Raw genomic sequence first — 14,592 nt, 5'->3', positions numbered from 1 at the left:
TTCATATTTAAATTGAATTCTGAAGCTGAAAAAGGGAATGGAGCCACAGTTTACAAATTCATGCTGTGAATAAATAGTTTATCTAAAAGGGGGGACCTGATCAGCAGATCCTAAAAACCTGGACTACAATATTTGAAGGCCACAGGTCTCCCAGTGCATGTTGCGGAATTGTGTGGTGGCCTGGGATGCGAGTGGACACGTGATCGACCTTATGATCTTTGGAAGTACACCATTATCAAATTTGGCGAAAGGCCAAGACATCGCTAAGTCAGGATTTTGCATTGTTTGGCAGCTACAGGGATGATACGCACAAGGCAAAAATTGTATCGCTTTCCTCGAGCTACTGAAGAGCGGTTATGGCAATTACATATTTACAGGAAGGACAATTGTCTTCGTGGTCCGTCCCCTTAAAACTGCATTTAGTGACGTTACCTCCTCGCGTGTTTATACGCTCGCGAGTACCCAGAGGATTCTAAAGATGCTCACGCACGCACTCTCTCTTGTAAAGCTCGCTATTCTCACATTCTTTAACAGGGCCCTTTCTCTTACTCCGTCTCATTGAATCCATAAAAATTGTTTGTTGATTGAAAAAGTCTTCATTCGCTTTCGATTATAAATTCGCTCAAGCTGGCGTGTGATTTCCTTTTACAACCCCCCCCCCCCTCCTTCTCACCCACCCACCCACCCCCTGCTTTTCCAAGCTGGTGTTCCTTTATAAAAAAATCCGTGTCAGGTAGATATATGAGGTTGGGATTGATGATTTTTTAAAGCCGGCTATTTCGAAACTTAAACAGCTATCAAATTTTTCATTCAATTTTTCTCTTCTCACAGTGAACAATTTCGGTGTATATATTAACTTCAGTCCTGAGCGGATGAATAACCATACACTTTTTTATTTAACTCTTGCTTTATTAACTTTACCTTAATTTACGTGGCACAATTGGCTTAACAGGAAGCAATAAATCATACAGTCAGAATTACTTTAATTTACAACTAAAGCGAAATATTTGACCCTAAATTGTTATCATGTTTTAAAATTATTTCTGACTTCAACCATCGGTAACGAAAAGGAGTACATTTTTAACCTGACATATTCAACATAGCAATTATTCATTTTCAGTGTAAAGTGCTTGACCATACATTGGCAGACTACTTTTTCAATTGACTAAAACCGATGTATCTAAATGCCATGTTAAGTTAGTAAGTCAGTCATTTGCTTGTAACTCCGTAACACTTCAGTTTCCCCAGGGTGTGATAGCCAAACTGATTAGAGTTCCCGGCGTCTCCAAATCTCAGCTGTTTTACTGGAAGATGGGACTTGTTGGTCAACAAACCGCTGTCCTTGCGCCACGTGCCATCATTTTTATCGCAGTTGCATCCATATCCGGGGTTAGCGCAGGTGCCAGATACCCCGCATGCGCACTTGTAAGGAAAGCTGGAGTTACTTCCTCCCCAATACGTCATCTTGTCTCCATCACGTGACACCCACCAGCCATACATGTCACCGTTCAGTAAAAGCCTTGAGCCACGACACTCGTACTTGATAAACTGCTCACAGTGTGCAGATATGGCTGTTAGGTTTCCCAGCTGGAGAAGATCTGCCCCAGTGTAGTGGATGTCACGTTTGTAACAGCCTCGTGGCCAACATCCTCCCACGCGCGTCCTGTCTTCACTGTCTTGACTGATGACTGTCACGCCAACGTTGTTCTTGTCAGTCATGTCACAGTCAACAGTGAAAGGTGTCACGCCTCCTTCTCCATCAGGGTCGATGACGTAAGAACCACTTGGAGCTTTGGGGTTGCACAGCTTAATCATACTGCAGCTTTTATTTGCTACGAGAAAAATGCAAGTAAGGTTTAATATTTTCAAATTGTAAGTCGCGGAGAGTGGGGTTCAATAATGCTAAAATCGTACTTCGAAATGCACATCAGCACAAAACAACAATAATCTCTGCTTTAACACAGTTGTAACAAACGTTTAATAACTTTGGAATCTAACTAGCTTCGCGGATAAACTAGACTTATATCAACATGTGAAATTTGGATTTTTACCTGCCAATTCGCAGTAAGTTCCACAGAATCCAGGCTTGCAGCGACATCGATAGGAGTTCAGTTCATATTCAGGAACACATTCGGCACCGTTCTTGCAAGGCTCGCTTTCACATGGAGACTGAAAATAAAGACAAAATCGGTTATAATATTCAACCTGCAAGTATTAATAAGTCAGCAGAGAACTTGTGTATGATCTGATAACTCTTACCGGTGGACTGTAATGATGGAATGTAGCATTGGCGTGAAACTTTTTAGTTGCTCTGTACTTGTCAGTGGCCAACAACTCACACAGATAAAGACCTTTCGAGTCAGGATACGCTGCAACGTTAAACGAGAAACACTTTGGTTCGCCAACACAAAGGAAAGTGCAATCAAACTGGTCTGCCACCTTTGACGATGTTATTTTCTTTACCCATAGATAATAAAAGGGATTTTGGGTAAATTCGCCAACAGAAAAATCGCCTGTTGGATTTCGATAAAGCGCGCTGTTTTCCATAGCGCGCATCGTTTGGGAGATAACAAACAACAGGAGTGGTAGCAACAGCATGGCGCGGGGCTGCCAACAGCGAAATGTGTTGTTTGAGGATGCTGAAACACCTTAAATTTTCAAGCCATGTCTGAATATGTCAGTTATGTTGATTGACATGTTTTTCACATCGCGTGCAATGCTTTACGTTATTAATTTCTCCTAGTTATGGCAATAATGGAAATCTTTTGTCTAATTATAAAAATTAACTTGAAATTTGAGTGTGGAGTTTTCGAAAATTTTCGAATTTTCGAAGTTTAGCGAGTATTAACAACATGTTTTTGCTAGCAAATAAATGTTGGGAAATACCGTTAAGATTTTTTATATGTTATATATTATATTTCTGTTTCATAATCCGACATTGTATGAGTATAAATTTTATTTGGCGAAATGTGATATAACTTGCATCACCTTCTTTAGTAAAAAAGCCATAAACCGTCACTAGGTAAAAACAGAAACCAAAACCATTATTAATAACTTTTTCTTTATTATCGAGAATTTTTTTTACCATTGAACGATTTCTTTTCATATTTTAAAAGTTCCAAAACAATTTCGTGCTAATGTAGTTCTCGCAACAAGGAAAACAGTGTTAAATTTCATGTCTGAATGACTTAATTATTACCCTCAGCACATTAAACGACTAAGAGGACATCATTTTCGGTTTAAATCCTCAAATAAACGCTATCCACGTGATTGGTCTCGTTTATTATTAGGCCGGTTCTTTTAACATTTTTTGTATGGACTGTTAGACAGAATAGTATATGCCCATGTTTGCAACACTTTCCGAAGCGTGCGTTAAAGAGAAGAGGAACACTTCTGTTTGAAACAAACTTAAAACAAGACTACAATTTTTTTACTATTTGTGAAGAATTAAATGTTGTGGTCCGAGAAATAAGGACGTATTTTTAATTTTGAATTTGCCCTGTTTTTATTCTTAAGTTAATTGTTGGTAAGTGCCTCAGTGTGAAATGTTAGGAGGAAGAAAACGAAATAAATACGACTTGTAGCACCTGGTTAATAAACGGAAAAGGAAATTGTTGCTGAGTCAAAACAGAAATCAATATTATTATAATTATTCTTAATTAATTGTCGAGAATTTTTCTTTCTTATGTCGTTCGTGTAAAGGACGATTTCCTTTTTTAATTTTTAAAAGAAGTACAAGAAAATTTTCGTCCGGTGTTAAAGAAAAGTAGTTTTAATTTTCCGTGCAGGAAGACCTTAAATTTCAATTACGTCTTTTAAGGCGTGGGTAAAAACAAGTCAGTATCATTGATTGAAGGATTTATGAATGCTATATTTACATAACGCAAAGTGCTAGCTCAACATTACCTAAAACTGCAAAGTGGTTTTTGTAATTGTATATAAAAGTTAAGTTCAATTTTTGCAAGATATCATTGCATAACACTGATAGTTCGTCCGTTATTAAGTCATGTAGGTCTCATAACAAGAAAAATACAGTAGTTTTAATTTTCTGTGCAGGAAGACGTTACAAATCAATTTACGTCTGAACAAGTTAGCTGTATTGTCTATATTGACTAATAGCCGGTGGAACAGTAAATAAAAATTCATTATCATGGCCAATATTTATATTTTCCTTTAGAATGTTGACAAAATAAGATATTACTTGCTTGCATCACCCGACGAAGCATTTAATAAAATGAAGAGAAAAACTTGAAAACACACAAAACAAAACAACAATTCTTCTTACATTTAATTTTCAAGAATTTTACCCTTCATTTTGGCTGTTTTGGAAAAATACAAAACATGCAGAAAAATTATGCGAGTCCTAATTTTAATTATTCAAATTGAATGATTTGGCTTAGTTATGACAGGTGCATAAAAACATGAAAATATTTCGTAATTAAGAGGCTACGAAGAAGTCAATTTCGACTCAGTGAAAGTAGTCTCCATATAAAAGTCATCGAGTTTTAAATAGGACCTTCATACTATATTTCATCGCAGAAAATTGTTTCTCTCGACTTATTATTAAAGTTTTCTTTATATTTGGAGAAAGTTTTATCTACACCTTAATGCGATAGAATAAAGTTAATTATCTTAGTTTCATTTTTTGATCACCTTTAATCCGATACAGGAATGGTGAAGTAGGTTAGGTAAGTGGAAGGTAGTGGGGGGTGGGGAGAATTGCGTTTTATTCTTGAATTTCTTTCAAGAATGGAATCAATAGTTTTCACAGGCAGTGGACAGGTGTTAAACAGTACCTCTAGACGAAATTTATTTTCCTGCCTTTTTGACTGGGAAGGCAGTTAGAGAAGAGGGCCTGAACCCCATCTTCATCGGTGACGTCGCCGAGTCGCTCTCACGAGTCCTCGCTTCAGGCTACGCGCATCTCAATATTCTATCAAAGCAGTCATACAAGATATAATGTAAAGAACGCTTGGTCTGCGATAAATCTATGAAGAATTTTTCTAAAAATAAGCTAGCAACGATAGCTGTTATTGTTTTCAGCTACAAACGAATGGAAATTAAGGATAGGAACAACTGAAATTATGAAATGACACGCGTTGAGTATTTTCACCCTGGTATTATGTTGAGCTCTTTATGAGTGCAATTGTAATTTTTGTTAAAAGGCACATCCCATAAGCGGACTCATATTAAGGTCCATCCACGGACTCATATTAAGGTCCATCCACATACAAAAAACTACATTTTTAAACTCCCATAAGCGGACATATTTGCAATGGGTCCTAGGGGTGTCCCCTTTCGGTCCACCAATTTTCCAATTAACCTTGAATTATTCTGAAGCCAAAGAGTTGACTGGAGCCACAGTTTACAAATTCATACTGTGAATATGTCGTTTCATCTCAAAGTTTGGGCCTGATCAGCAGACCCTGAAAGCCTGACCTGCAGTATTTGAAAGCCACAGGTCTCCCAGTACATGTTGCGGAATTGCGTGGTGGCCTGGGATGCGAGTAGACACGTGATCGACCTTAAGATCTTTGGAAGTACACCATTATCAAATTTGGCGAAAGCCCATGACATCGCTAAGTCGGGATTGTGCATTGTTTGGCAGCTACAGGGATGATCCGCACCAGGCAAAAATTGTATCGCTTTCCTTGAACTTCTGAAGAGCAGTTACGGCAATTAGATATTTACAGGAAAAACAATTGTGTTCGTGGTCCGTCCCCTTAGAACTGCATTTAGTGACGTTACCTCCTCGCGCGTTTATACGCTCGCGTGTACACAGATCATTCTAAAGATGCTCGCGCACGTTCTCTCGCCCAAGCTATCTCTTTTGAAGCTCGCTATTCTCACATTGTTTGTCAGGGTCCTTTCTCTTCCTCCGTCTCAGTGTTTTCATAAAAATGTTTGTTAGTTGAAGAAGCCTTAATTCGCTTTCAACTATAAATTCGCTCAAGCTGGCGTGTGATTTCCTTTCACCGCCCCCCCCCCCCCCCCCCCATCCCCTTACCTTTCCAAGCTGGTGTTCCTAAATCAGAAACTCGTGTCAGGTGGATAGACAAGATGGGGATAGATGTTTTTTAAAAGCCTGCCAATCGAAACTAAAACAGCTCTCGGGTCTTTCATTTATTTTTGTTCTTTTCACAGTGACAATCTTGCTATATATATTAACTTTAGTCTTCAGCGGATGAATAACCATACACTTTTTTTTTATTTTACTCTTGCTTTGTTAACTTTACTCTTATTACAAGTGGTGCAACCGGCTTGACAGAAAACCATAAATCATACAATCGGAAGTACGTTAATTTACAACTGAAAAGAATTATTTTACTCTGATTTGTTGTTATTTTTTTAAAATTATTCGAAACTTATCTTTGATTTCAAGTATCGGCTGAAAAAAGGAGTACAATTTTAACTCTGCTATTTAGTCCAATTTCTCTTTATAACAAACAGGCTGAGGTGGCATAAGGTCGGTGCCTAATTCAAAATAGTAGTAGTAATAATTAAGTGCATGACCTACAATGGCAGATTACTACTGAAACTGATTTATCTAAATGCAATGTTAAATTAGTAAGTCAGTCATTTGCTTGTAACTCCGTAACACTTCAGTTTCCCCAGAGTGTGATAGCCATGCTGAACAGAGTTCCAGGCGTCTCCAAATCTCAGCTGTTTTACGGGAAGATGGGACTTGTCAGTCAACAAACCGCTGTCCTCACGAGGCGTTAAACCATCTGCATCGCAGTTGCATCCATATGCGGTGTTTGCGCAGGTGCCAGTTACCCCGCATGCGCACTTGTATAAGGAAAGCTGGAGTTACTTCCTCCCCAATACGTCATCTTGTCTCCATCACGTGACACCCACCAGCCATACATGTTTCTGAAGAGCCTTGATCCATGACACTCATACTTGATAAACTGCTCACAGTGTGCAGATATGGCCGCTAGGCTTCCCAGCTGGAGAAGATCTGCCCCAATGTAGTGGATGTCACGTTTATAAGAGCCTCTCGGCCCATATCCTGTCACGTACTTTCTGTCTTTACTGTCGTGACTGATGACTGTCAAGCCAACGTTGTTCTTGTCAGTCATGTCACAGTTAACAGTGAAGGGTGTCACGCCTCTTTCTCCATCAGGGTCGATGACGTAAGAACCACTTGGAGCTTTGGGGTTGTACAGCTTAATCATACTGCAGCTTTTTGCTACGAGAAAAATGCAAGTAAGGTTAAATATTTTCAATTTGATGAGTTGCGGGGAGTGGGGTTTAATAATGCTAAAATTATACTTATAAAATGCACATCAATACAAAACAACGAGAATCTTTGCTTTAACACAGTTGTGACAAAGTTTGGAATCTAACCAGCTTCACGGTTTAACTAGACTTAAATCAACATGTGAACTTCTGGATTTGTACCTGCCCATTCGCAGTAAGTTCCAGTGAATCCCGGTTTGCAGCGACATCGATAGGAGTTCAGTTCATATTTTGGAACACATTCGGCACCGTTCTTGCAAGGCTCGCTTTCACATAGAGACTGAAAATAAAGTCAAAATCGGTTATAATACCCAATCTGTAAGTAACTTGTGTATGATCTGATATATAAATTCTTACCGGTGGACTGTAATGATGGAATGTAGCATTGGCGTGAAACTTTTTAGTTGCTCTGTACTTGTCAGTGGCCAACAACTCACACAGATAAAGGCCTTTCGAGTCAGGATACGCTGCAACGTTAAACGAGAAACACTTCGGTTCACCAACACAGAGGAAAGTGCAATCAAACTGGTCTGCCACCTTGGACGATGTTATTTTCTTTACCCATAGGTAATGGAAGGAATTTTGGGTAAATTCCCCAACAGAAAAGTCGCCTGTTGGATTTCGATAAAGCGCGCTGTTTTCCATAGCGCGCATCGTTTGGGAGATAACAAACAACAGGAGTGGTAGCAGCAACATGGCGCTGGGCTGCCAACAACGAAATGTGTGGTTTGAGGATGCAGGGAACACCTTAAATTTGAAGCCATGTCTGAATATGTCAGTTATGTTGATTGACATGTTTTTCACAATGCTTTACATTATTTATTTCTCCTAGTTATGGCAATAATGGAAATCTTTTGTCTAATTATAAAAATTAACTTTAAACTTGAGTATGGAGATTTCGAAAATTTTCGAGTTTTCGAAGTTTAGCAAGTATTAACAACAGTTTTTGCTAACAAATAAATGTTGGGAAATAACGTAAAGATTTCTATTATATTATATATTATATTTCTGTTTCATAATCTGACATTATATGAGTAAAAGTTTATTTGGCGAAATGTGATATAACTTCCATCACCTTCTTTAGTAAAAAAGCCATAAACCGTCACTAGGTAAAAACAGAAACCAAAACCATTATTAATAACTTTTTCTTTATTATCGAGAACTTTTTTTCGACCGACAATTTCTTTTCATATTTTAAAAGTTCCAAAACAATTTCGTTCTAATGTAGTTCTCACAACAAGGAAAACAGTGTTAAATTTCACGTCTGAATGACTTAATTATTACCCTCGGCACATTAAACGACTAAGAGGGCATCATTTTCGTTTTAAATCCCCATATAAACGCTATCCACGTGATTGGTCTCGTTTATTATAAGGCCGGTTCTTTCAACATTGTTTGTATGGACTGTTAGACAGAATAATATATGCCCATGTTTGCAACACTTTCCGAAGCGTGCGTTAAAGAGAATAGGAACACTTCTGCTTGGAACAAACTTAAAACAAGACTACAATTTTTTTACTATTTGCTAAGAATTTAATGTTGTGGTCCGAGAAATAAGGACGTGTTTTTAGTTTTGAATTTGTCCTGTTTTAATTCTCAAGTTAATTGTTGGTAAGTGCCTAAGTGTAAAATGTTAGGAGGAAGAAGACGAAATAAGATACGACTTGTAGCACCTGGTTAATAAACGGAAAAGGAAATTGTTGCTGGGTCAAAACAAAAATCAATATTATTATTAATTGTCGAGAATTTTTCTTTCCTAAATCTTTCGTGTAAAGGACGATTTCCTTTTTTTTAATTTTTAAAAGAAGTACAAAAAAATGTTTGTCCGGTGTTAAAGAAAAATAGTTTTAATTTTCCGTGCAGGAAAACCTTAAATTTCAATGGCTGTTTTTATGCTAGAGACGATAATGTCGTCAGACGACTTTAACGTCTAAGACGTTAAAGGCGTTTGGTATAAAAACGGGACGCATTTAGTAGACAGCTTTTCAGAAAAAAATAAAAAAAAGACTGGGTTCGACACTCGGAGGACACTGGACACGAAGACGTAAAGCCATCGGACGTTAAAGGCGTCCGTCTTATTTACCGTTTTTATACTAGACGGCTTTAACAAAGCTGTCCGATAAGAGCGTCGTTCAGACGCTCTTACGAAAAGACGTTAAACTCATCAGACGTTTAAGGTGTCTGTCTTATTTACCGTTTTTATACTAGACGTTAATGTCGTCTCGAGACAGCTTTAACGTCTAAGACAGCTTTAACGTCTCTAGCATAAAAACGGCCAATTACGTCTTTTAAGGCGTGGGTAAAAACAAATCAGCATCATTGATTGAAGGATTTATGAATACTATATTTACATAACGTAAAATTCTAGCTCTATATCACCTTAAACTGCAAAGTGGTTTTTGTAATTGTATAAAAGTTAAGTTCAATTATTGCAAGATATCATTGCAAAACACTGACAGTCCGTCCGGTGTTAAGTTATGTTGGTCTCATAACAAGGGAAATGCAGTAGATTTAATTTTCTGTGCAGGAAGACGTTAAATTTCAACTTAAGTCTGTACAAGTTAGCTGTATTGTCAATATTGACTAATAGCCGGTGGAACAGTAAATAGAAAGTCATTTTCATGCATAATATTTACATTTTTCTTTAGACTGTTGACAAAATAAGATATGACTTGCTTGCATCACCAGAGAAGCATTCAATAACACGAAGGGAAAAACTAATGCTTTAAAAACACACAAAACAAAACTACAATTCCTCTTACATTTAATTTTCAAGAATTTTACCCTTAATTTTGGAAAGAAACAAAACATGCAGAAAAATTATGCGAGTCCTAATTTAATTATTCAATTTAAATGGTTTGGCTTCATTATGACAGGTGTATAAAAACATGACAATATTTCGTAATTAACAGGCTACGAACAAGTCAATTTCGACTTGAAATTAGTCCCCATATAAAAGTCATCGAGTTTTAAATATGACCTTCATACTATATTTCTTCGCAGAAAATTGTTCCTCTCGACCTATTATTAAAGTTTTCTTTATATTTGGAGAACGTTTTATCTACACCTTAATGCGATAAAATAAAGTTAATTATCTTTGTTTCATTTTTTGATCACCTTTAATCCGATACAGGAATGGTGAAGTAGGGGCGGGGGGAGTTGCGTTTTATGTTTAGATATTCAATGCCAATGGCTTGGCTAAATTGTTATTCTGGTGTATGAGCCCGTCAAAACATGTTTTAATTTAAAGATATACATTGTTTTCGTGCGTGTATTTACCTTTTATTTTTGCTGCTTTTCAAATTCGTTGATGTGAAACTTTACCTTTTGCAAGGTGATCATCGTGACAAGTCTGACGTAAATACGATACCACGTCCAATTGTCCCAAAATGGGACATGTCCCTGCAACATGTCCCTACAGTTGAGTCCCGTTATTTCTAACCGTCAGGGGAATCAAAAAAATAGTTCGAAATAGCGAGAGTTCGAAATAGCTGATAGTAAATGACTGAAGGGCAAATCCAAGAGAAGCGGGTTCTAGTTCGAAATAACGGGGAATTCGAAATAACCGAGATCGAATTAGCGGAGTTCAACCGTACATTTTCTTGGTGTGTGTACACGTTACGATTTTGTCACTGCTACAGGCATGTCCCTGCAACATTTCCTTCCGTATATCAGCACTATTTTGACTATTCCATTTAACGTTTTCTTTTCTTATCAAATACTTTCAGTAATATAAACGAGAAGACAGAGAAGAGAATACCTAAAGGTAAAGTTAGAGCTGCAACAAATGGTGGAGGACTTTTATCAACGATTTACGTCAACTTATCAACAAATGCTTCTAAAACATCGCAAACAACTAGAACGTTTCAAAATGGCTGAAGCGAGCTCGAGAAATGGAAAAATTCCTCTCAATCATCCGAATGGAACCTGGGTCTAGTTACTCTTTTGTGCATGCTCACTTCAAAGTGAGGATACAGTGCCTTCGTTGGAATTCTGAAAGGAAACGTCAAATGTGATCATGTGCGATATGATGTCCAGTGACTTGCAAGATCAGAGGTGGTCGATCTTAGCCCATGATTAAAGAGCCGCATAATCCGAGCATCCCGCAGCTTACATCAGGTTCTAGCAGCTTATATATGGTCGCCGTGAGTTACTTTTAAGAATGGAACTGGTAGTCTGCACAAAAAGATTAATTTCCCGGTCTTGTTAAAGTGACTGTGTCACGGCTAAGTTAATTTTATGTTAATTTTCAAATATTCGCTATGAAACTAAATGTTTGAAGAGAAACTAATTCTATGATTCTTAATGATAAAACTTAAGCTTCATTGCAGCCAAATGTGTCTCCCGGGCGTTATAATTTAAAGTTACACTCAGAAAAGATTGACTTTGAAAACTGTTCCGCCGGACCATATTTCAAAAATCCTTATCGCAATCTGTTTCAGTCTTCGACACTTTTGGCCATCCGTACCTTCTTTTGCATTTGGTGTGTTATTTAAATATTCCTTCAATGTTTTAAGAGGTTATTTCAGGGGAGGGGGGGGGGGGGGGGAAAGCAACTTCCCATACATTCTCTTGTATGAAATCTGACCGATGTTCTCACAACTTGCAAAGCAATCATCGGGGCGATAGTCAGCGGATGTTTCTAAGGCGCATGAGCAGCTGGTGTTCCCAAATCAGAAATTCGTGACAGGTAGATAGAAAAAATGGGGTTGAATATATTTTTTTTAAAGACTGTCTTTTCGAAAATAAAACAGCTCTCGAGCATTTCATTTATTTTTTTTTTCTTTTCACAGTGAACAATCTCGCTGTATATATTAACTTTAATCTTGCGCGGATGAATAACCATACACTTTTTAATTTAACTCTTGCTTTATTAACTTTACCTTGATTTACAGGTGGCACAATTGGCTTAACAGCAAACAATAAATCATACAATCAGAATCACTTTAATTTACAACTGAAACGAAATATTTGACCCTAAATTGTTATCATGTTTTTAAAATTATTTCTGACTTCAAGCATTGGTTGCAAAAAGAAGTACAATTTTAACGCTGTTATTTAGTCCACTTCCCTAATTCAATATGGTAATTATTCATTACCAGGATTAATTAAGTGCATGATCATGGCAGGTTACTTATAGAACTGATGCATCCAAGAATGCAGTGTAAAGTTACTAAATCAGCCGGAGGAAGAAACACGATTTGCATGGTTTATTTGCTTGTAACTCCGTAACACTTCAGTTTCCCCAGAGTGTGAAAGGCACCACTAGTAGCGTCTCCAAATCTCATCTGTTTCACGGGAAGATGGGATTTGCTAGTCAACAAACCGCTGTCCTCGCGCCACACGCCGTCCTCTACGTCACAGTTGCATCCATATCCGGTGTTTACACAGGCGCCAGTTACTCCGCATGCGCACTTGTAAGGAAAGCTGGAGTTACTTCCTCCCCAATACGTCATCGTGTCTCCATCACGTGACACCCACCAGCCATACATGTTACCGTTGTATAAGAGCACTGAGTGATAACACTCGTACTTGATAAATTGCTCGCAGTGGGTAGATATGGCTGTAAGGCTTCCCAGCTGGAGAAGATCTGCCCCAGTGTAGTGGATGTCACGTTTGTAACAGCCTTGTGGAAAACATCCTGTCACGTGTGTTCTGTCTTCACTGTCGTGACTGATGACTGTCACGCCAACGTTGTTCTTGTCAGTCATATCACAGTCAACAGTGAAAGGTGTCACGCCTCCTTCTCCATCAGGGTCGATGACGTAAGAGCCACTTGGAGCTTTGGGATTGCTTAACTTTAAAATCACACTACAGCTTTCTGCAAGAGAAAATGTTGAAATGTCAAAATAAATTACAAATTACCAAGTTGGTTTTATTATTTAAAAATTAACGAGGCGCAGGGACTGCTAGTGTAGTGTATTGCGTTACCTAAGTGTTACTACTGTAACGCTATTTCCTATTACACAACCTGTACATGATTGTAAAAGTACTTTCCTATGTAAAAGTAGAATTACTGATTCCTAGTATTGTATGGTGAATATACTCTCTTGATCTTGTAATAAACTTCAGTTGATTAATAGCAATGAAAGGTGTGACTTGAGTCGATTCCCACGACACTATAGCTAGGGAGGGGATGTAATGATACTAAAACGTACTTAGAAATGCATATCAGAACAAAATGACGGGCATCTCGACTAAAAAACACAGTTGTAAAAAGTGTTAGTAGTCTTTCAATCTAACAAGCTTTGCAGTTGTATATATCAGCATGGGAACTTTTGGATTTTTACCTGCCAATTCGCAGTAAGTTCCACAGAATCCCGGCTTGCAGCGACATCGATAGGAGTTCAGTTCATATTCAGGAACACAGTCGGCACCGTTCTTGCAAGGCTCGCTTTCACATGGAGACTGAAAATAAAGACAAAATCGGTTATAATACCCAATCTGTAGGTAACTTGTGTATGATCTGATATATAAATTCTAACCGGTGGACTGTAATGATGGAATGTAGCATTGGCGTGAAACTTTTTAGTTGCTCTGTACTTGTCAGTGGCCAACAACTCACACAGATAAAGACCTTTCGAGTCAGGATACGCTGCAACGTTAAACGAGAAACACTTTGGTTCGCCAACACAGAGGAAAGTGCAATCAAACTGGTCTGCCACCTTGGACGATGTTATTTTCTGCACCCATAGGTAATGGAAGGGATTTTGGGTAAATTCCCCAACAGAAAAATCGCCTGTTGGATTTCGATAAAGCGCGCTGTTTTCCATAGCGCGCATCGTTTGGGAGATAACAAACAACAGGAGTGGTAGCAGCAGCATGTCGCGGGGCTGCCAACAGCGAAATGTGTTGTTTGAGGATGCAGGAACACTTTAAATTTCAAGCCAGGGCTAAATGTGCCAGTTATGTTGATTGACAGACCTTTTACGTTACGTGCAATGTTTTACGTTATTAATTTCTCCTAGACGTTAATATTAATATTGCAAAATGTTTTGTCTAATTATCAAAGTTAACTTGAAATTTTGAGTTCGAAATTTTCGGAACTTTTCAATTAAATTTCCGAAATTTCGAAATTCGAATTTTAGAGAGTGAAGACGTGTTTTTGTTAGCAAGTTAAATCTTGGGAAATAACTGCGTTTTTTGATAGAAAGATGATATGGGCATTTCTGTTTCATAATCAAACATTATATTTATAATTTGCTTGTTTTGACGAAATACAATATGACTCATATCACCTGCTTTTGTTAAAAATAGCCAAAAACGGATACTAGGTAAAAACAGAAAGCGAACATTAATGATTGTTATTAATTTTTGACTTGACCGTCAGGAAAAGACGTTTCCTTTGCA

General features: G+C 37.9%; 2 protein-coding genes and 1 pseudogene across 2 annotated transcripts; all 3 read right to left on the bottom strand.

Moving 5' to 3' along the window:
* Window positions 1-726: 726 nt before the first annotated feature.
* On the bottom strand, window positions 727-2,598 carry LOC144639248 (contactin-associated protein-like 2). Its single transcript, XM_078498543.1, has 3 exons — window positions 2,260-2,598; window positions 2,052-2,169; window positions 727-1,832 (listed from the first exon to the last, which is right to left on the bottom strand). The coding sequence occupies exons 1-3, from the start codon at window positions 2,596-2,598 to the stop codon at window positions 1,210-1,212; spliced, it is 1,080 nt and encodes a 359-aa protein (XP_078354669.1). The 3' UTR covers window positions 727-1,209.
* A 3,978-nt stretch (window positions 2,599-6,576) lies between these two features.
* On the bottom strand, window positions 6,577-7,950 carry LOC144639373 (contactin-associated protein 1-like; annotated as a pseudogene).
* A 4,155-nt stretch (window positions 7,951-12,105) lies between these two features.
* On the bottom strand, window positions 12,106-14,259 carry LOC144637953 (contactin-associated protein 1-like). Its single transcript, XM_078497037.1, has 3 exons — window positions 13,728-14,259; window positions 13,533-13,650; window positions 12,106-13,063 (listed from the first exon to the last, which is right to left on the bottom strand). The coding sequence occupies exons 1-3, from the start codon at window positions 14,064-14,066 to the stop codon at window positions 12,453-12,455; spliced, it is 1,068 nt and encodes a 355-aa protein (XP_078353163.1). The 5' UTR covers window positions 14,067-14,259; the 3' UTR covers window positions 12,106-12,452.
* Between the last annotated feature and the right edge of the window lie 333 nt (window positions 14,260-14,592).

The sequence above is a fragment of the Oculina patagonica genome, chromosome 14 (assembly GCF_052425735.1).
Source record: "Oculina patagonica isolate OP01 chromosome 14, crgOcupat, whole genome shotgun sequence".
NCBI lineage: Eukaryota > Metazoa > Cnidaria > Anthozoa > Scleractinia > Oculinidae > Oculina > Oculina patagonica.
Note: the sequence above shows the minus strand (reverse complement) of the source record. Positions and strands in the feature narration are given on the sequence as shown.